We start from the raw sequence: 19,914 nt of genomic DNA on the forward strand, positions 1-19,914 counted from the left end.
CTTCAGGCCAGAAAGGAATTGTAGAGGAGCTCTTGAAAAGAGCTAGATCTCCCCATAACTGATTTCAAAGTTAAAACGGAATTGCTCCTATCTTACCCCAGCATATTGAAAGTACGATTCTATGTTCAAAGCAAAATCAATGTTATCCTTTGCTGAGGGAAGTGGAAGGGCACAAATTACTGTCCTTCAAGTAAACAGTCCGAGGTCGAAAATGAGGGCTAGAAAAGATACAGCAAACAGAAAGACATGCATAACAGGCACTACAGGGAGAGAAAAAGTTCTAGCTGGCACCCAAGACGGCATTCGTGTGAGAAATGAAAGAACTTATTGTCCCACGGAATTGGTTCTCAGGCTCCAGCCTGCTCACTCTTGCAGCGAGGACGCTCTGCTGCGTGGCCGGCCCACAAAAGGAGAGGATTCTTCCTACTGACACTACACTTCCACATCCATATGGAATCAGCAGAGGCTTTCCTAATTAAAATAAAACTTAATTGTCAACTTTTGCAACTTCTGTTGCTAATTCATGTCCTTCTGTAATTGAAATCTACAGGATGTGAATTCAATATAGAGAAAAAAGCCACCATAGACTCCAGATCCTCTTTCTTCCAGACTATGACCCGCCTGAAACAGGTAACATAAAATCTCTGAGAAAGGAAATGCAGTGACTGAATCTGAAATGAGCCGTAACTTAATAGATGATTCAGTTACCTCCAGAGCGGGCTGGGATTCCTAAACGTTTAAAGGTTCAGTGCACAAAGCAGAAGTGAATGAACCTCTTGTCATTTAACTAACACATTATTTGCCATCGATTCCGTAATGATGCAAACCCAGTCCTCTTTGATTAGGTCTCTGTCAAGAAAAACAACATGGTTTACTTAAAAAAGAGAACTTTTGTCTTCACAGCCCGAAACCCACTTCCAACCACAAAGACAGTTCCTTTTTCCACTTACCACAAGCGGTTTTGCAGTAAGTGGACTGGTGTTTTCTACAGGCCCAACCAAAAAGGGTGTTGAGGGAAACAAGCCCTTCCTCTCTTTTGTTCATTCCTGGGCTGCCCTGTTGACATACCCCTCCCGTGCGGTGACAGTAATCATATGCTCTCATTCCTGATCTCCCCCAGCCACGCTTATGTGGTCACTGCAGCGAGGTTTGCACTTGTCCCAGGCTGCTCCACTTGTCCCTGAGAATAACACAAGATGGAAGAGAGAGGGTAGGAAATTTTTTTCTATGGAGAGCTGCATTCTCCTTTAAGCCTGCTTGTTCTTTGGTGTAATCGACTGTCTCTTCATCTTAAGGAGAGTAAGAAAACCAAACTGTGTGACCTAAATTCAGCACTGGGACAAAATCAAGATTTGGGAAATACAGTGACGCTACTGAAGAAAAAAAAAAAAATCCATGAGAACTAACTTCTTCTTGCATTTAGGTAATTCAGACTTTGTTAAAACCTTCAAAATATGATTTGTAGTGCTAGAAAAATGAACTTAGTAGAAAGTTTTCCTCACCTTTTTACTCCATTCTCAATTGCAGAATGTTATTTCTGAAATAGTGTGAATATTTAAACTCTGAAACTCGAAGTATGCAAAATTACTGTAGAGGTCCACATTTAAAGACAAAATTCAGAGATACATATTTTCTGTCAAAGATAAATCTGACAAGGATAATAAAAACTGTTTATTAAATAAGTATAATATAAATCTTTAAAATCATTACACTTGCTTATATCGATACACGTTATGTCACTTCCAATGTATTTCAGTACCTTGGTGCTATGAACTGGTACCCCGAAATGGAAAAATACAGCAGCTTCCCATAGAAGTTACAGACGTCAGCAGTGGGTAACACAGCTTGAACCCTAAAGACTACGGTGAGAAATTCAGAGGAAAGCCTCAGATAAACAATGACAGCAATTTCCCTAAGAGAGGTCAGAAATAACACTGCAATTTCTTCAAAATATAGACAGGTAATTCTAGCTGGTGGCTTTGCTCAAGAGAACTTTGCTTGAAATTGGATGTTTTATGCAGGAATAACAGCTCTTTGCTGACATTACTGCAAATGTAAATATCAAAGGCAAAAATCTATTTTTCAGTGGGTCCCTTGGACCACATACCGGTATCTCCATTTCCCTTCAGGACTCGATGCTTTGCCATGAAACAAAACCAGAAACAGCTTTTGCATAATTAATGAAACACAGGGTCTGAAAATAGTCCTTTTTTCTTCCTTTTCCTGCCTACCCCTATTAAAAAAAGCAAACAAAATCCTAACAATAGAGCCTGAAGGTTAAAGGGCCCTCACGAAGAGCTACCAGCCAGCTGGTTGAAGAACAGTATGAAGAAAAATGTATCACCCCTAACACCCAGAACCCTCTTTGAATGGCAAGATCTACACAATAAGGAACAAACAGCAAAAGATAACAGAAAGGAGAAAAAAAATCAAGGAACCTTAGCGGTCAGAGAGGGGAGGACAGTACCAGCATGTACCCATCCAAGGTATACTATATTTTTAGCTATTTACACTGTGACCACCAACAGAGGTATGTAAATTTCCTTGAAATGGCTTTGGCTATAAAACAATTGCTTGTTTTATTAAATTAAAAAAAAAAAAAAACCACCAAAATACCAAGTGTCTTGTAAAGTGCTTCCATGTGTTTTATCTTTTTACATACATTTTCAACGAGCGAAATGCTGCCAATATTCTTTAGCTAAAATATTTCCCCTTCCACTAAAATATGCACATACTTACACAAGAAAGGAATGAAAGCTGAAGAACCCAGGATTGCTGAAAACTACTTTGGAAGCAAAGGCCTAGCCACTTCTGCGAGATCTATAGATTGAGGAGTCCTGCATATGCATGTATTTTAAATTCTTTTTCTGCTGGAAGCTCAGGATTTTCCACGATATTCTCCCTTACACTTTTGGACACAGTTACAGGCTCTTAAGTACAGGGAAAAGGGCCTATAAGCAGAGCAGAAGGGGTTGCCATCTGTTCCCGCCTGATCTTTTGGAAGATGTGAAGAGAAGTCAGTGCAGCTTCGTACAAAGATTTGTGTTCACAGGTTTTCCTCCTGTGCTTCTCTAGTTCCTTTCCACCTGTGCTTCTTCAGTTCTTTCCTACAACACAAAGTAAATCACCACAGGGGGATTGCTTTAGCACCTTCCAGATGGACAATGAATTTATCAGAAGATGTGAAGCCAATACATTCTTCACCTAAAAACGCTGAGAAAACTAGCAAGATGCTCACTTTGACATCTGGTTTTCACCTTTGCACACGAGAAGCACGAGCACGTCTTTCGTGCAGCTGAAAGCCAGGCTTGGCATAAGGCAAGCCGTGCTCTGGGTCTTCAGGCTTTGGAAGGTCTTCAACCTCCATCCCACTGCCGTCACACGGAGAGAAGCAGGGGGAAGAGAAATCTAGCTGACAAAGGCTGCTGATCGCATACATGCTTTCTCCTCAGCAGCTGACCCCCAAGAGCCTGAAGCACCCACTACCATTTTTCGGTATTTCACCTCAAAGTGTGGCAGCCTGCGTCAGGCAGGGTGATGGCGGACACCCGCTCCTGCCTCCCTGCGCACAGCCGGGCCATCGTCCCCCCGCACGGCCAGCGCTGCGTGAACCACCCGCCCCACGCAACGCGGCGGGCGGCAACACAACCGACCCGGCCGCTTGTACGGCACACCACGGAGAAACATTTTCGTGTCTGGCACGGAAGGTGAGGAAGATTTTCGAGTTACCGATTAAGTCAGGCTTCACTGAAAATTTCAGGGTTTCCAACACACCCTCGTTCCCCGTCCCACCGGCGTGAGGCCCGGCCACCCCGCGCACTTGCTCGGGGGCGAGCCTCCCTTCAGCCGACGGTTCCCCTTCACGGATTTCGGGACCTCTCCGCGCCCCGGGCGACCTCTCCCGCCGACCCGCCCGGGCCGGCACGGCTCCACGGCCCCTCGCCCGCGCTCCCCCTCACGCCCTGCCCCGGCAGCTCCCCCGGCCCCCGGGACAGGGCCGCGCCGGGCCCCGCCGTGCGGCCGCATCGCGCCGGGCCCCATCCTGGGCTACGCGGCGGCGGGGACGGCGGCGACCGCTCCTTCCTCTTCTTCTTCCTCTTTTTCTTCCGCCTCCGCCCAGCAGCGGCCAGGCCGGCCTGGCAGGTATTGAGGGGGCGGGCGCGGGCGGCGGCGCTGGCCAGCGGGTTGCCGCGGCGCGGCGGGAGCGGAAGGCGGCGCGCCCCCCTCCCCGCACGGCGCATGGTCGCGGCGGCAGCGCGCTCGCCGGCCTCCCCCCTGGCTGCCGCGCGCTGTGGTCTCGCCCGCCCCCGCTGCCATGTTGGATCGTGCGGCCGCCGGAGCCGGGCCGGAGTTGGAAGTTTAGCGCCTCTCGGAGGGGCGGGCGTGATCGGTCGCCGGCGCGGAGCGGCACCGGCGCGGCTGCTCCCCTCCGCCGGCAGCTGGCCGAGGGCCCGCCGCCTCTCTCCACCTCCCTCCTTCCCCGGCCCCGAGAGGGAGGCTCCGCGATGCGGCTGCTGTGAGGCCGCGGCGGCAGCGGAGGAGGAGGAGGGGGCCGCGGGCGCCAACGGTCGCAGGGCGGCGAGGGTAGCGCCGGGCCGGCCCCGGCCATGAGCGGCAACCCGCAGCAGCAGCCCCCGCAGCCGCGGCGGGTCACCAATGTGGGCTCCCTGCTGCTCACCCCGCAGGAGAACGAGAGCCTCTTCAGCTTCCTCGGCAAGAAATGCGTGGTGAGTCCCGGCCCGCGGCGGCGGGGAGGGAGGGGGCGGCCCGCGGCGCTCCCGGGCCGGGGACCCCGAGCCCGTCGCCAGCCCGGTCGCGGAGGGCCGGGGCGGGCAGGGGGCGTGTGAGGACAGGCCGGCCGGGGCGCCGGGAAGTTGAGGGCTGCGGAAGTTTCAGCCGGCTCGGCCCGGCCCGCTCCGCTGCCCCGTCCCGGCGCCCGGGAGGGGGGCGGCCCCCGCAGGCCTCGCTCCCTGCCGGCCTCGCTCCCTGCCCGCCTCGCCCGCAGCACCCCGGGCGGTGGGAGCGGAGCGGGGGGTGCCGGGGGCAGTGAATGGCGACGGCCGCGGCCCGCAAAGCGGGTGGCGGAGCCCCTCGGCCGGCCCGGCCCGGCCCGGCCCGGCGGGGCTCCCTGCGCCGGGCCCGGCCTCGCCCCCTCCGCCGGGCCGGCTCCGGCTGGAGCCGAGCGCGCCGGGGCGGCTCCGAGACCGCCTCGAGAGCCGGTATGGGCTCCGTCCGTCCGCCGTACCCTGTCCTTCGGCACCGAGTTGCCGGGGGCGGCCGGCGGGGCTCACCCCTGCCCCGCAGCTGACCCGTGCTCTGCAGGGGCAGCTGGCCAGCAAGGGAGCAGCCGCGGGACTCGGTGGCAAAAGTTCAGTTGCTCGACGAGGCTGGGGCGAGCCCCAGGTGCACCTGCGGTACAACAAAGCAGTGTTGACGAAGTTGTGGGAAGGCTCCTATCGGTTCTAGGCCTGCCTTGGATTTAGTCTGTACTTTTTCCTAGCTTAAACAACAGGTTCATGTGTTCAAATGCGACAGAAGTACCACATCTTTTCCTGTTTATATCTGTCTATCTATAAGGCAACGTAGTGGTTGAAAGAAGCTGTAGTAAATGCGTTGCAAATATATCAGTAAGTTCTTTGTTTCCAGAACACCTTTTTGCATGTTAATATAAAACTGTATTAAAACTGTACTTATCTGTATTAAAGAACTACTTGAAGGCTTCAAAGGTTAACCATTTCCTTTAGAAAAGAAGCGACTTTTTGAAAAATCATATTTTTGGGGAAAAAAAAAAAGAAAAATACTTCTTTTTAAAAAATGATTACCATTTGGAAGCCACTGAAAATTATGTCACCTAGCTATCTTCTGATGCTTTGTGTCCAGTGCCTAGCTTACTAATGTTAGGCGCTGTGCATCTTGCTGTAAGGCTATGAAGAGTATTTCATGAACTTAATACTGTGATTTAAAGCAGGATATCCGTGCAGTCATAATGGGTCCACATAACTCTTTGGACTTTGAAATGGTATTGTTGATCAAACTTGCTGTTGCAAGAAAAGCATAAGATGCAGTACCTGAACAGGAAGCAGGTGATATTTACACTGGGGTGGGTTAAATAAGATGCTGTCACAGTGACTAAGTTAAATGGGTCAGAAGGTGTGACCGTAAAGCATGCCTTTTCAAAAGCAATAGATTTGTTAAAAACACCTTCAATTAACTGAACTACTTTCAGGCGCACATTTCATATGTTTAACTCCTTTGCAAAAAAATCAAGAAACTTATCTCTAAGTTTAAAAAACAGTGCATGAATATGTGTGTGTAAGTTGATTTTCAGTTGGTTTTTCTACAACTTGGATTTTCTTGTCAAGTGAACGCGCTTTTCGTTTTTGTTACGGTCAGATGTAACACTCACCTCCTCAAGTTCTCAACTTTTCTGCATAAATAGCGTGTTGAAAGCAGACTTTGGAGGTAAATATCTTCACGGTATCGGGGTGTCATGCAATTTGTGACAGGTTGGTAGCTTCATAGATGTGACTTGCTTTGTGTTTTTCTTGAAACCACACATTCTTGTGATTTACACTGAATCTTGGGTGACTTTCCCATTGAGGTTCTTCTAATTGTGGGCCATTTTCTTTCCCTTTTCCCCCAGCCCTATATGCTCTCTAGGTTAAGCAAAGGCTCATCTTACTGTAATTGAGGGTCTCTGCTCAATCTTGAGTACTTGGGTGTTGAAGCTCTAGAGGTATTTAACCAGGCTTTTTTGGCTTACTGTGTGTGGCGTGAGCCAACAATGGTGACAATTCAGAAACTTAATTTATGAACAGATTGAACATCTCTGTCCCTTGGAGGGCAGTGTCTATCAGAGAAGTGGAATGGGCACCTGGAGATGGTAACAGCCTCGGCTGTCTAACTTGAGTCCACAGTGTCTATCTGTCAGAGCCCGATAGTACTCTTGATACTCTTGACCTTATAGCCTGACTCAGTGTTGGCATGCTACGCTGATAAATGCCTTTTTGCTGTCATGTACGTGATATTTGATCTCTTAATATCCGTGTTTGAATTATTAATTAGTGAAACTTCAGACTGTAAATGCTGCTTTTTAAGAAAGGAAAATCTTGTGAGTTTCGTAGGATGCTACGAGCTTGCTTTCCCATCAGCTGAATTGCCTGTGCTACCTGGCTGCCACAGGTGGTGTTTCTGTCAGTGTGGGGCATGGATATGCTACTGGATGTGATGTGCATCTGCCACGTTGACATAATTTTAGGTTATGTTTGACTTGACCTTGTGTTTAGATCACTAGTGAAATTAATGCCAGAGGAACAGTTGAGACATTAAGCTATGATCCTAGATACTCTTTTTGTAGTAATAATTTATAGTGCTCTTATGGAGGGCATAGTGCTGGTATCAGTCCTGAGGGGCTTGGTTAAGAAAGCATGTGGCTCTCTGGACCTGATTTATTTCAACAATCTTTCCTTTGACTGTGTTTTTGACTGATGACAAGGCAGTTACTTTGAAATAACATTGAGGATTCAACTACTCAATTTTTGTTCTGTGGAAAAGCAAAGGAATTTATCAAGTAGCTTAATTTTGATTGAGTACTCACAACCTATGAACTCCGATACTGACATAATTTCAATGGCATCTGAAGTAATGATGACTGATAAACACAAAAATTACCTGGGAGGGGGGGGAAGTGGTGAAGACCCATCACTGTGTGCATGTTGCTGAGGCTGATATAATTTTCTGAACTACTACTGATACTTTGGGAATCTCACTGATTAGTAGGCAAATGTACATACAGAAGGTTTCTGATGCTTTTACTCCTTTTTTTTTTTTTTTTTCCCCTGCTTGCTGAGCTGTAAAATGCTTGTCTGAATCTATAAGCAATTAATATACCTTTGTCCATGACAGATCAGGTTTTCAAAACCAAGCCACTGGCTTATAGTCAAAGCTGCAGCTATAGTTAGTTTGGTTGAAATATGATCCAAATGTAGAACTACTTGCAGTAGGTATCCAACGTAAGGTGGTAGGTCTTTAGGATTTTCATTGTTGCTTAGGCAACAATGTAGTGTAACTAATTTTCATTCAGGTACATGACGTTTGTTATCTAGGTTGGGTGTAAAATTTACTAGCTGCAGAAATTTTTCAGTAACTATTTTTTATCATAATGTAGAAATAAAAGTCTATGTAAACTTATGCTAAGGTGAGCAATGAGATTACTTTTGTGCATATTAATGAAATATTTTTGTGGTTATGCCAAACTTGGAAGTTTTTGCTTAAGTCTGCTTGGTTATAAATCAGTCACTTCAGTTTTAGCCTAAGGAATAAGAATGATTTTTTTAAGGAAAAGCAAATGCTGGATGTCCCATTAATAATTTTTAATAAATAAGGTACTTTTTTAATTTGCACGATTAATATTGGTCAGTAATGTCACTGATGAAAAACTAGTTTATTCTGTAGAAATAATTTTATATGTGTGGGAGGCCTTAGGAAATAAAACATGAGAAGTGTGTACTTGATAACATTAGAAGTGGGTAATGGAGTATGGATATTTTGTACTGCTTAGAAGTTGGACTCAGCACTTGGATAACGTGTAATGAGTAAGGCTCGGAATAGGTTGTTATTTGCAAGATCTTGCCATGGTTGATACGGTAAACAGAAACTGGTAAAGAATGCAAGAAGAAAAGTGAACTAAGAAAACTGTATTGGCTGCTTTTAAAGTACATGAGACCAGAATAAGATTGTATGTCAGAGCCAAAGGAAAAATTACAGTAATAGTTGAGATAAAACAAAATAAAAACCTGAGTGGCAGTTACAGCTCTTAGTTGATAAGAATTAAAGGTATTACCAAGAAAGGACTTGTAAGATTACTTGTGCATATGAAAACAGCATGAACTAAGAGTTGAAGGTGGCCTACAGGTCTGAGTAATGGGCAACTTCATGTGGCTTAGAAGTGTTGGGACTCTTCAGTTTGAGTTTATGCTGCAGGCTGTACATCCAAAAAAGGTTAAGATTCTAGTTTGAAAAGCAGTTATCTCTTCAACAGATAGGAAGAACTGAGTCATCAGTTCAGTGGTGGTTATCTCATCTTTGCATGTGTTTTTAAGTGAGATGCAGAGGGCGAAGGCAAAGTGTAAAGGATAGGGTCTTGTGGAACAGAAGAATATTGAGCATTATGCCTAGACTTCTTTTGAGGTCTGTCCTGTTCTATCAAAAGACATGTAACAACTTCAGATGCCTTGCTAGTATCCACTGGAGTCACTTCCCTAAACAACTTGTCAGCAATGATCTTCCCTTCTAGAGGGAATTACATTGGGTTTTGACTTCTTCTGAACCAAACCTGTGCCTACAAAACTGATTTTCGTAGGAATGGATCAGATCAGACTCTTCAGAGCAAGTGGCTTAGCCATCGTCTTCAAACTGCGTGCATATATCTACAGTAGGGTTATTTATCATAAAAGTGTTTCTCATGCTTGTTTTCCTCACGGCTTCCTATTAAGCTAAGGTAGTGAACTATGCTGTAAACAGATTATTCACCTGTGGATGAGAGATGTTTTGACGCCCCATGTGAACACTCTACAAGGCATTGCATCTCGTAGCTGTATGTATTTGAGACAAAGCATCAATTGATGAAGTGTGGGATTCGGTTCAGGAGTAAGAGACAGTAATTTAGGTGTTAAAATCCCATCATTGTCAGTAGACATCACTGGTTGTTACCTAAATCTGCTATTCAACTTACCTTAAGATAGAAACTTAAAATTATCAGCTGAATTTCTGTCTCTGCTTTAGTGACTGTAGTGGTTACATTTCTCCTGACCATGCTTGTAGCTCATGGGCTAGACACATAAATTTGTGTCTTGACACGCAAAGTGAGTTGTGCTACAAATTTCAGTCACTGTATGTCTGTGTTACGAAGTGTTATGTGTTGCTAAACAGAAGGTTGTCTAGTTATGTAGTCCTGGAACAAGTACCTCAATCTATTAAGGCTTCAGTGCTCTTACATTATCTTCTGAGCTACTTTGTGGATCTTTCATCTGTTTTGGAGGTAGTCAAGTGTCAAATATCTCTTAGCATCTCTGTGGTTAATCAGCTGGCCAGGCATATCACTCATGCTCTTGATAATGAGCTCTGGAATCCTATAGTGTACAGACGCAACAGGATGAAAACAATTTGTAGTCACAAGCTGTTGTGTTGTAACTTACCAGGTCTTCACAGCTAAGAATCAGGTGGAGGGATTTAGAAGAGCACAAAGTTTTAATGTAGGATTCAGGTGAACAGTCATGTTTTGACTACAAGATTTCCACCAAGATGTCCAGATACCACTTGTTTAGAACAGCTAAGCTAAGAAGGAGGTAGTTTCTTGTTAGAAGATAAAGATTGAGTTTACTGTTTCATGCAAATATGTAAATGGAAAGACTCTACTTTGTTCTTCCTTAAATGGACAATTGATGTGATTTCTCTCTATTATCTGATCATAAATATTGATTTGAACCTGTTATCACTGGAATGTTTCCTCTGTGAATATTTCTTCTGGGGCTCTCAAGGGTTTAGTATAAGCCCAATTTGTAGCAAGTAGAGTGTATAAGATCCATCACATACCATGCAATTTCAGGGTAAAAAGGTGATAATGGAGAATGTTCTAACTTTAGATATCCAGCCTCTTCTTTCAGAGGAGTTCTGGTACTTTTGCCTGAAAAAACTTCCATGTCTTTTCTGTAGAGTTTCTTATGACCCTTATTGCTCTACTGTTGGTGTCTCTAGTAGTACTGGAATTAAGAACTCATTTACTGCTGTCATTGGTGGGTGGTGGCTGCAGGTGCCAGCAACAGCAGCAATTGCCACTGGCAGCTCCTGGCTCAGTGCTGGAATGGGTGAAGCATTGAAGTGGTTTGTATATGATGAGTGTGTGTCATCTAGGAACTTTGCAGTAGTTCATTAACCAACATGACAAAAGGTTTGATTCTTTCATTGATCTTTTATAGGCAGAGCTGTCTGCACTAGAGATGGGGTTTGGTGAGCTTTTAAGTGCTCAGTTTGTCAGAGAAAGTTTGCTATTCACTTAAAGCCATGTGGTAAGATTTCTCGTGTCCTCTCTTCCAGTGAGTGTGTTTCATAGGCTTGTCTCTTGAGGAATCTTTGTAGTACAGAAATAAAACTTAGTATAGTGCAGGAGACTTAATGGTTTCATGACCTAATACCTTGATAATAAAATATAGGAAGTAAACAAAAATGTGTTATGGGCACTAGACAGAGTTGCGTATTGGTAGGTTAGAGTACAATTTCCTCAAGAAAGGTTGGCATTATGTGTTACTTGGGCACAGAGGGATTTTTTTGATTGGCCAGTTTGTTTTACCTGTAACAGTAAATCATACAAAGTGGCTTTAGTGGAACTAGAAGTATATCTTCATGGGTGGTTTTAAACAGCCCACTCTACCGGGGCATGACTCGGATGCTGTACAAGATAGTTTTGTTTCTCAAGGTATTTGCTTGGGTACACTGCCACACTAACTTCTGTGGCTTCAAGACATGTTGTTTATGCCTGGATAACCAATAAAATGGGCACAGCAGGTGTGCAGTTACCTTCAGGGACAGTTGCAGTTAAATTTGAAGATCCTGAAGGGTGCTGTGATCTCCACGTGACAGGAGCAGTGAACTAGAAGGGCCAAATGGAAGAAGAAGATGTAATGCAAACAATCATAGGGACACTTTCTTAGAAAGTTGCTTGCTTGCTTAATTCTTGAAATTCACTAGTGTATTTTCAGCTACCTGTGAGTTAAAGGTAGACAATTTTCCTGACATCAGTTCGTGTTTATGCAGTGCATGACACTTTAGGCATCTCAAATTAGAATGCATGTGTTAAGAATATATGATTCTGGAAGAAGTTCATTAAATGAATTACTCAGTTCCTGTAGACTTAATGTTCAGTGGAGATCATTGCTGGCAAGGTAACTGTTGCTGCAGAGCTCCACGACATACTGGCAGATTTGCAGATTGCAGCTCACCTTAGGCACTTGCTTTCATACATGCATCCCCACCTTGATGAGACTGTTTTCCCTGTACTGTTTATTTGGCTTTCCTTAAAATCCTCACTCTAAAGCAGCTTTTTTTCTTTGAAGTTTTCTGAGAAACAGTGTTAATGCATTTTCCAGTTCTCCAGTGTGTCTAGCTTAAAGCTGCAAGATCACATTAAGGCTTGCTAATCAAGGTCGTGTTTCCATTTCTGTAAGATGGTTTCACACACCATTTTCCCCTTCAGAACTTCGTGTAATTCAGAATTCCCTGCATTCATCTCATTTCCCTTTAAAGTGAATGTGTTATTTTGCCTTTACCTCCCTTAGTTAATTAGCCACTATGCAGGATCAGAGTGGTATAGTTATACGGGAAGATACCTGTGGTCACCAAGCATATTTTGTACGTGAGGGTACTGTGCCTGCAATTCAAGAAACACTGACCTAACGAAAGAAAATGTGGCTTTCTCCTCTTTGAAAAGCTAAGAAAACTGTATTTAATTATTTGAACTTTTAATTATGGAAAGGTAACTCTAAGTTTGCAAACATTTTTAAAAAATGCATTTACTTCAGGCGTTATTGATGATGGTTTTTCCGAAAGTTAGACAGCACTTGGTGAGATTATTTTTACAAGAAAGGTTAAAATATGGGTTCCTAAATAACATTCTCTTGAGTATTAAGTAGCAAGGCCTAGTACTTGTTTTGCTGTCTAGGCTAAAGAACAAGAATATTTGAATATGGGAATTTGGCACTAAATTGTAAATGTTTTCTCCCTCCTCAGGGTGACAGCCCGGAGATTTATTTATTGGTGTGTGATTTGTGGATAAGAAAAGAAATTAGTATTGATTTGTTGTATTAATATCTTTCTTGGTTAGGTATAAAGAAAAGAGGTGTTTTACAACCTTCTTAGTACATTTTATAACAGAAGCAGTAATTTATTGACTTGAAAAGAATCTTTGTTTCTATGTAGAAAATAAAGCTTTAAGATTTTTATACAGCAGATTACTGTAAAGTTGGTAATGATATTTTAGGAATCAATTTAACCACTATTTCTTTTGTAAGCCCCATCCTGCTGATTTGCTTTAAAGTCCTGCACAGTGACCTCTGTCCTCTGAATCTTCTGTCTCAGCTTTCATCAGGGTCTCCTTGCACTTTCTTGTCACACGTGCTCTTTTTTTTTTTAACAAGTTTTCTGGCCTTCTGTCCCAGCAAAAGGGTTTCCTCTCCTTATTTCCTCTTTCCCCCTTGTACCTCAAGTGCTTCCAGGATCTTCTTTTTCCCTTCAGTCCCTGCATCCATAATCTGCACAAACATCTCCACGTAGAAGTGTCTCTCCTCCTGACCATTCTTCCCTCCACTCCCCCCCCCCCCCCCTTCTCAGTTCCAGAAGTGCTTTGTTCTTGCTGATGAACTTTGTGTCTCATCAGATATGTAGTCCTACCAGTACCCAGTGCTGGGATAGACATGGTTTGTATTCTTCTAACTCAGCAGAGCATTGCACGAGGAAAGATAGGAGGAGAGGAGACAGTCTCTATGCCAGCCAGCTGCTTGCTGCTGCATACATAGAGTGCACTTCAGCTTGAGATACAGCCATTGAACATTTCTCTCCTATTTCATCTTCACTGGTCTGAAATCATTGTTAATGTTGCTATAGAAAAGAGAACTTTTGGTGGATAAGAGACGGGGAAGCAAAAAACAGAGTATGATATTCCCCAGGCTTCTTGCACTGCTCCACCCTCTACTGCTGCTTCTCCAGGGAGGACCAGACTCTCCAGTTTGTAAGCTGCTATATTAAGAAACTGTATACTGGAAGATACAGCTTCAGCAACTCTACAGGCTCAGATTTGAAACCACAGAATTGCTTAGTCCTGCTTTGAGTGAACTGTAAGCTATTTCCTGCTCCTCTAACCATGTGACAGCTCGCTCTGAGCACAGCTAAGATGTGGTCATTCTTTGTAAGTAGACATTTTTTTCCTTTACTCCCCCTCAGTCAGCCAAAGCAAATAGAAACATCACTTGGCTTATGACACTAAATATACACAAAGGCATCCAAATAGGCTCCTCTCTGTAAAACTGTGCTTGATTTTTGTGGTTAACTGAAAAGAGGAAGAAACTATGAACATCCTGTAGTGGTATGTGTTCTGTGCAATACCACAGGCAAAAGCTTCCCCTTGCGTTTGCAAAGAAGGAAGCAGTAGTTTGTAATGAATAAAACGCAGGGCCATTTTTTCTTTATTTACCTTTAGTCTGTAGTTAAGAGTTTCATAGGTATGAAATTCATTTTACAACTGGGTGTGCAGAATTCTTAGCGTTTTTTATTTTTAGTAACCTGGCAATTAACAGTTTCAAAAAAATACAGGTTTGGGGCTTAATTTTGTGCAATTTTATATCAACCAGTATTTTTTAGCCATACAATAGTTATTGTTATTTTGACCTTTCTTAAACAATGTTGGCCTCTTTAAGTGTTGTACTGCACTGTAAGCACTGTTCTCAGTTTGTGTAGCTGGAACTTTACATTCAAAACTATATGAGGTTTTAAAGTGTCATTGCAACAGAAAATGCTGGTTGGACTTGATCTCTAGAACTCGGTAGTGATTCAACAAACCACTTATCTATTTATAAAAATAATTTATTTTAGTTTTGTCTTTGAGAGATTTATCCATATCATAGTCAGGTGCCAATATTTATATACTTGAGAGACTGTTACTGTGTCTATATCTCTGCACAGAGCATGCCCTTCCTTGCCCTAGTTCAAGTGTGTACAAGATGCAGCACACCTAGTTGCTTTATGGTTTTGTTTGGTAGGATGAATGGAGATAGATTCGGTGCTAAATGTTTCTCTAGGAGATGTAGATCTTACCTATTCCATGACATGGTTTTCACTTCATCTTTTTATGTCATTTAGAAGGTCTCTCTTTCAGTCCTTCAGTTCTTCATTGAGACTTTTCCTTAACAGTTTCTTTGAACATCTCTGGCTTTTGCTGCCTGTAAACAACAAATCCTGTCTGTTCCTCTGCCCTCTGTTCATATCGTTTAGATGAGGGTTGCTTATTGAACAAGTGTTCCTGCTGCTGCTCCAAGCTTCAAACTGTGTAACCAAGGGGTCCATCCCTCACACTGGCCATACCTGTCTGGACCATACCTCTCTGTCCCCGATAACCAGAACTGACAGGCTCAAAATACGAGACACCCACCCAGGGTATATTGAAGCTTAGTGGCGGAAGGATGCATCTTGTCCTTTCTCTCACCTCTGGTCTGTCAGCCAGCTGTGCTAACATATTAATGCTAACAAACTTAAGTAGGGCAGTAGCATTAACTCAGGCACTGTTCTGTGACTGTCTATGGTGTTTAATTTGTTGGCACACTTCTTGGCACAGGTTTGGGTAATGCTAGCTAGTACTTGCCCAAATTAATGAGCATGGTTTTGGGAATGGAATGGTGTAAACACAGTTCCTAATAGACAGTATGGGTAGGGCCATCGTTACCCAATTTGTGTTGTGTTGAGAGGAGAGAGTGAGTTCCTCTGTGCAGATGTACATTCTGCTGTACCACTTGCCATCAGATCCAGAAAGTGCCCCTGGTCATAGTTACTAATACTTGCACAACCAGTGAAAGCTACCAGGAGACAAAAGCAACTGTAGTGCTGGGGATGGGGAGACAGAAGTGAGCTATCTGTTGTAGCGTTGTCAGTAGTATGTACATCACAGAATAAGGGTCAACTATGCTGCTGTTCTCGTAACTGTCCTTTTTGACATCAAGCCAGAGTCAAACCTGGTTTTCCTCCCAACAACAAAATACAGTCTTGTCTCTCTGCTCCTAGAAGTTGCTTTTGGGAGCCTGAGAAAATGTAGGTGACTAGAAGTTTCCAGCAGATGAAAGTGTGCCTGTGCATGTAACAACCTACTGCAGTGGACAAATTATCAAGTGCATCTGACATATTGTGAATGCAAGCTCATAAGGTTCCTGATCCTCTTCTCCAATTTCAGGAGAAAAAATATTTTGCCTTCTGGTAAGGAGATCCGGCTACCTTGTAGCCGTGCTTCTGTAGACTGCATTAGGTACAGCAGGGGTGACCTTAAGGACTGCTGCATTTCACTTACTGTACTTCTTGATTACAGAGCACTGGCCTACCAAGAAAATGTATTCCTGTCTAGAGCTTTCTTTTCTGATGAGTAGTTTGTAAGTAATTTAAGAAAAGTTCTGTGCATTTTCAGAGACTCCAGGGATGTGCTGAGGTCTCTTGGAATCCTCCCTGCAGCTGCATTTTGGAGTGTTTTAGCAGTTTTCTGTTGGTTCAGATGCAACAATTTGTTTCCCACTTGAGCTCCAGAGACAGTTCTAGGGTGTGAAGTAGTGTAATTAATGATAGTTTGATCATCACATATCTGTCTGTTCTGGTGTCTCACCTTAATCATTGGTTCTGTCTGGGATGTAAAGGTGTGAGCTCAGGAGCCTTTTCAGTTCTGTCTTCTACATCCACTAGATCTGTTAGATAGTGTTTAGATGCCTCAGTTTTGTAGACACTTATCTGAAGAGTTTTGGTTGTTTGGTTTTGTTTGGTTTTGGGGGGGGGGGGGTGTTTGGGGGGGGGGTGTTTGTGGTTTTTGTTGTTTTTTTTCTTTTCTTCCCTCTAGTGTCCTGTGATCTCCTCTTCCCCCTCAAGCCACATTTTTTTTCCCAATGTTTGCTGTTATAAGTCAGCACTGGCAGGAACTGGACCTGTGGTGATGCTTGGTGCTGTACAAGCAGTTCTCCCACAGCAAGTAGCCTTTGCTTCAGAGCAGAAGGGAGGTAACAATCCATCATGGATTTAGAAGCTTTTAGTCTGAGTACTTTTAGTCTTAAGTTCAGGATGGTGACTTGCATGTCAATTCTGGCTGCAATAATTGCTCTAGTGATGAAATGACGCAGTGCCAATATCTGTATCACTGAAAATAACTTCTCCAAGGTCGTCACATACAGACAATATCACTATGGTGCAAGTCTGAATTAGCAAAGTGTGTTACATAGTTGGCTTATTCCAAATAAACAAACCAGCTGTAAATAAGGATGTCTGCCATGCATCATCAAGGCTCTTTTTTCACTTCAGATGCTTTGGGCACTTTGTTGAAGTGCAGCACGGTGCCCTGGTTTGTGAAAGTAACCTGGTCCTGAAGTGAGGTGACTGACATGTTACTTCTTTGACTCTGGGATTCTTCAGAGGACTGTAGGGTTTGTTGCAGAGCTGAAGCTTTTACGTGGGGATTGACAGATTTAGAGATCTTAGTTCCACATCAGCTAATATAGAACTCTCAAGTTCTGTATCACATTGCATATCACATGGTGGATGGCAGAGGCCTTCTTCTGAAGTACGCACTTCTGAAAAACAAATGTTCTATGGGACACTTTTATCGGTGAAGCTGGCTAGCCTTTCAGTTTATTCTGTAAATCTGCTTCATCTTCTGTAAATAGTCCATGTGCTCAGGAGTGGATTCTGGGCTACCAAGAAATCAAGATTTTTCTCCCCCAGCCTTCCTCAAGGTCTAGCTGTGTTCCTGGCACACCCCCATCACCATCTTCCTGTAAGATCATCAGTGTTTGTACCACAGTGTTGAAGTTTCTGGCAAACAATTTCATTCCTAAATCTTTTGAGGACCCAGTTTTACAGACTTTAATCTGATGTTCATAAAATTTACCATGCTGAACATCTAACAACCTGTTAATGCATTGCTATTATGTAGGTCCCACTCCTGTGATAATTTCTTCCAGGAGACTGGAAGAGATACCCTATTTCTGTAGTCATATAAAGTCTTTTGAGTAGGGTGTCATTTTTCTTGAACTCTTGTCTTAATCAGGTAATCAGCTTATTTTCTCTAAACTGTATACTCCTGGGACTGATACTGTCTTTCATATGCTTTCTGTTTCTATGCTAACAGATTGAGGCTGTTCAGGTGCTTGGAGCAATTTATGTAGTTAGTTGATCACAAAGGAAGGGAATACCCATATAAAAACTGGAAACCCAGTGTCTGCTTTGACAAGGGGTACTTTCTTTCAGTCATCGGGGTTTAAGTTGTGTCAGTGCCTTTATGGAGGAATATCTCTTTTCCAAAGGTGTTACACATCTGAAAAAATTAATCAGTATGCCATTAATAACCTTTTTATTTTCTGTTTAATGGTTACAACCAGTATTAATGAACATTTTTATTCTGTTAGTGTGGTGTAACAATATACCTGCTGTCTTTATACTGTCATAAAAGCACTGCAACTTATCACTGCGTAAGTGGAGGTTTTCAGAAAAGGGACAAACACTTGACCTAACAGTAAGGCTTTTGCCAGTTCTCCTAAGCAGCAAGAACCAGTGACATTGAGCATGTTAGCCTCACTGTCAGCTCCAGAACAGACTCAGGGACTTGCAGAATTAGGAGTTCAGAAACTGAAGCATGTAATGCTTCAAATCTAACGCTTGATTAGGGTAATGATGCTGGCTGATTGGACTGCCAGTGCAATACAGATTTATTGTTTTCACTATTTCATTTTCACTGGGATCAAAAGCAAAGCTATCTTAAGATCTTTTTCACTATTATTTTGGGTCAACTAGCTGTATTTCATTCATTCAGACAATACTCACCAAAAAGAGTAAAGGTCAGTTTCAGACCTAATCTTTCTTCTAAATGTTCTTTGAAATAGATATTTTCTGGTCCTAAGACTTTTAAAAATATCTTTAACTACTGTGTTCATGTTAAAATTATACTGTGGATTCTAAACTCTTGTATTGATCTCATAAATACTGATTTTCTTTATTGTAAGCTTTGTTTCCTACACAAGACCTAGTGTTACTTCAGTACTGTTGTAAGTAGAGTGAAATAATTTTTATATTATGTGTAAATTCAGGCTGGTATATACTATTAACTTTTCATGTAGCATATTTGTTATTGCTGCTGAATAATGTTCACAAGTTATGAACAGGAACACAGCAGTACTGGAGAGCTGATTATCTTCATTTTTTTTGTGGGGATACTTTTGTTCTGACCCATCCAAACATACGAATATTTAAGAATGAGAACAACATCACTGCCTCTGTTCCTCAATTCTGCCTGTGGTTGCTCATTAGAACTGCTATGTGTAGTACCAGCTCTGCACTGAAGGAAAAAATAAGTATTGTGTGATTTAAACTGGTGACTGGACATGGACACCAAAGGGTTGAGTGCAGAGGAAAAATACATCCCACTGCCCTCTTTCTATGTTTTTGTTGTATAAATAAGCACTTTATCATTAACTGTGAGTAGATTCTTTACAGTTTTTGCTGTTCTGGTTATGCCCAGCAGAGCGGGCAACCTCATGATAAGTAACATTCTGGCACCTTAGGGAAATACAGAGGAAGAATTTTGGCTTTAGGGAAGGAGCTTTCTCATTCAGCAGCCCTCTGCATTTATTTTCAAGTAGTGGGTATTAAGTTCAGAAACGCAATTGTCAACTCTATTGTTAATATCTGAGTTTCAAAATTGTTCTTCATCTGAACTTTTTTTTTTAAGTCCTAGCTTGGCAGAGGTCAGTTGTATCCATTTCTTTTTGCACCTTGAAAATTGAGTATTGCAAACTCAACAATTCCTTTCCTTAAGGTTTTTTTTTTTCATCAATAAACTACACTCAAATCTTACCTTTGTACTATTCATTTAGATAATCCAAGGGGAGGGTGTAACAGAAACACAAATTGTACAGGGGAGCTTTTCTTACGTAGTAGAAATTGAGGGTTTGTAATACCTGGTCTGAGAATTTAAACACAAATCTTGAGCTGCAGAGCCCATGCTACAGGATATTGTTCAGGGCGAGCTCTTAATGCAGTTTCTAAGAGTCATAAGTAGTAGCACCAAAAGCTAAACTAAAATATCTCTACCATTTTTTATTATGTAGCCTTAATCCTTTGTAAAAGAAC

General features: G+C 42.9%; 1 protein-coding gene and 1 long non-coding RNA gene across 3 annotated transcripts in view; one reads left to right on the forward strand and one right to left on the reverse strand.

Moving 5' to 3' along the window:
- Window positions 1-1,652: 1,652 nt before the first annotated feature.
- On the reverse strand, window positions 1,653-3,984 carry LOC115342187. The gene is made up of 2 exons (XR_003923667.2): window positions 3,730-3,984; window positions 1,653-3,107 (listed from the first exon to the last, which is right to left on the reverse strand). It is a non-coding gene; the product is annotated as an uncharacterized LOC115342187 (long non-coding RNA).
- A 279-nt stretch (window positions 3,985-4,263) lies between these two features.
- WASL (WASP like actin nucleation promoting factor) overlaps window positions 4,264-19,914 on the forward strand; it is a 53,526-nt gene continuing 37,875 nt past the window's right edge. The window contains exon 1 of one of the 2 annotated variants that reach the window (XM_030016158.2): window positions 4,264-4,727. In XM_030016158.2, the coding sequence (XP_029872018.1) occupies window positions 4,608-4,727 (120 nt within the window). In that variant the 5' untranslated portion in view covers window positions 4,264-4,607. The remainder of the gene's footprint in view (window positions 4,728-19,914) is intronic. The other variant, XM_041123254.1, reaches the window with a different exon arrangement.

Source organism: Aquila chrysaetos, chromosome 5, assembly GCF_900496995.4.
Source record: "Aquila chrysaetos chrysaetos chromosome 5, bAquChr1.4, whole genome shotgun sequence".
Classification (NCBI taxonomy): Eukaryota; Metazoa; Chordata; class Aves; order Accipitriformes; family Accipitridae; genus Aquila; species Aquila chrysaetos.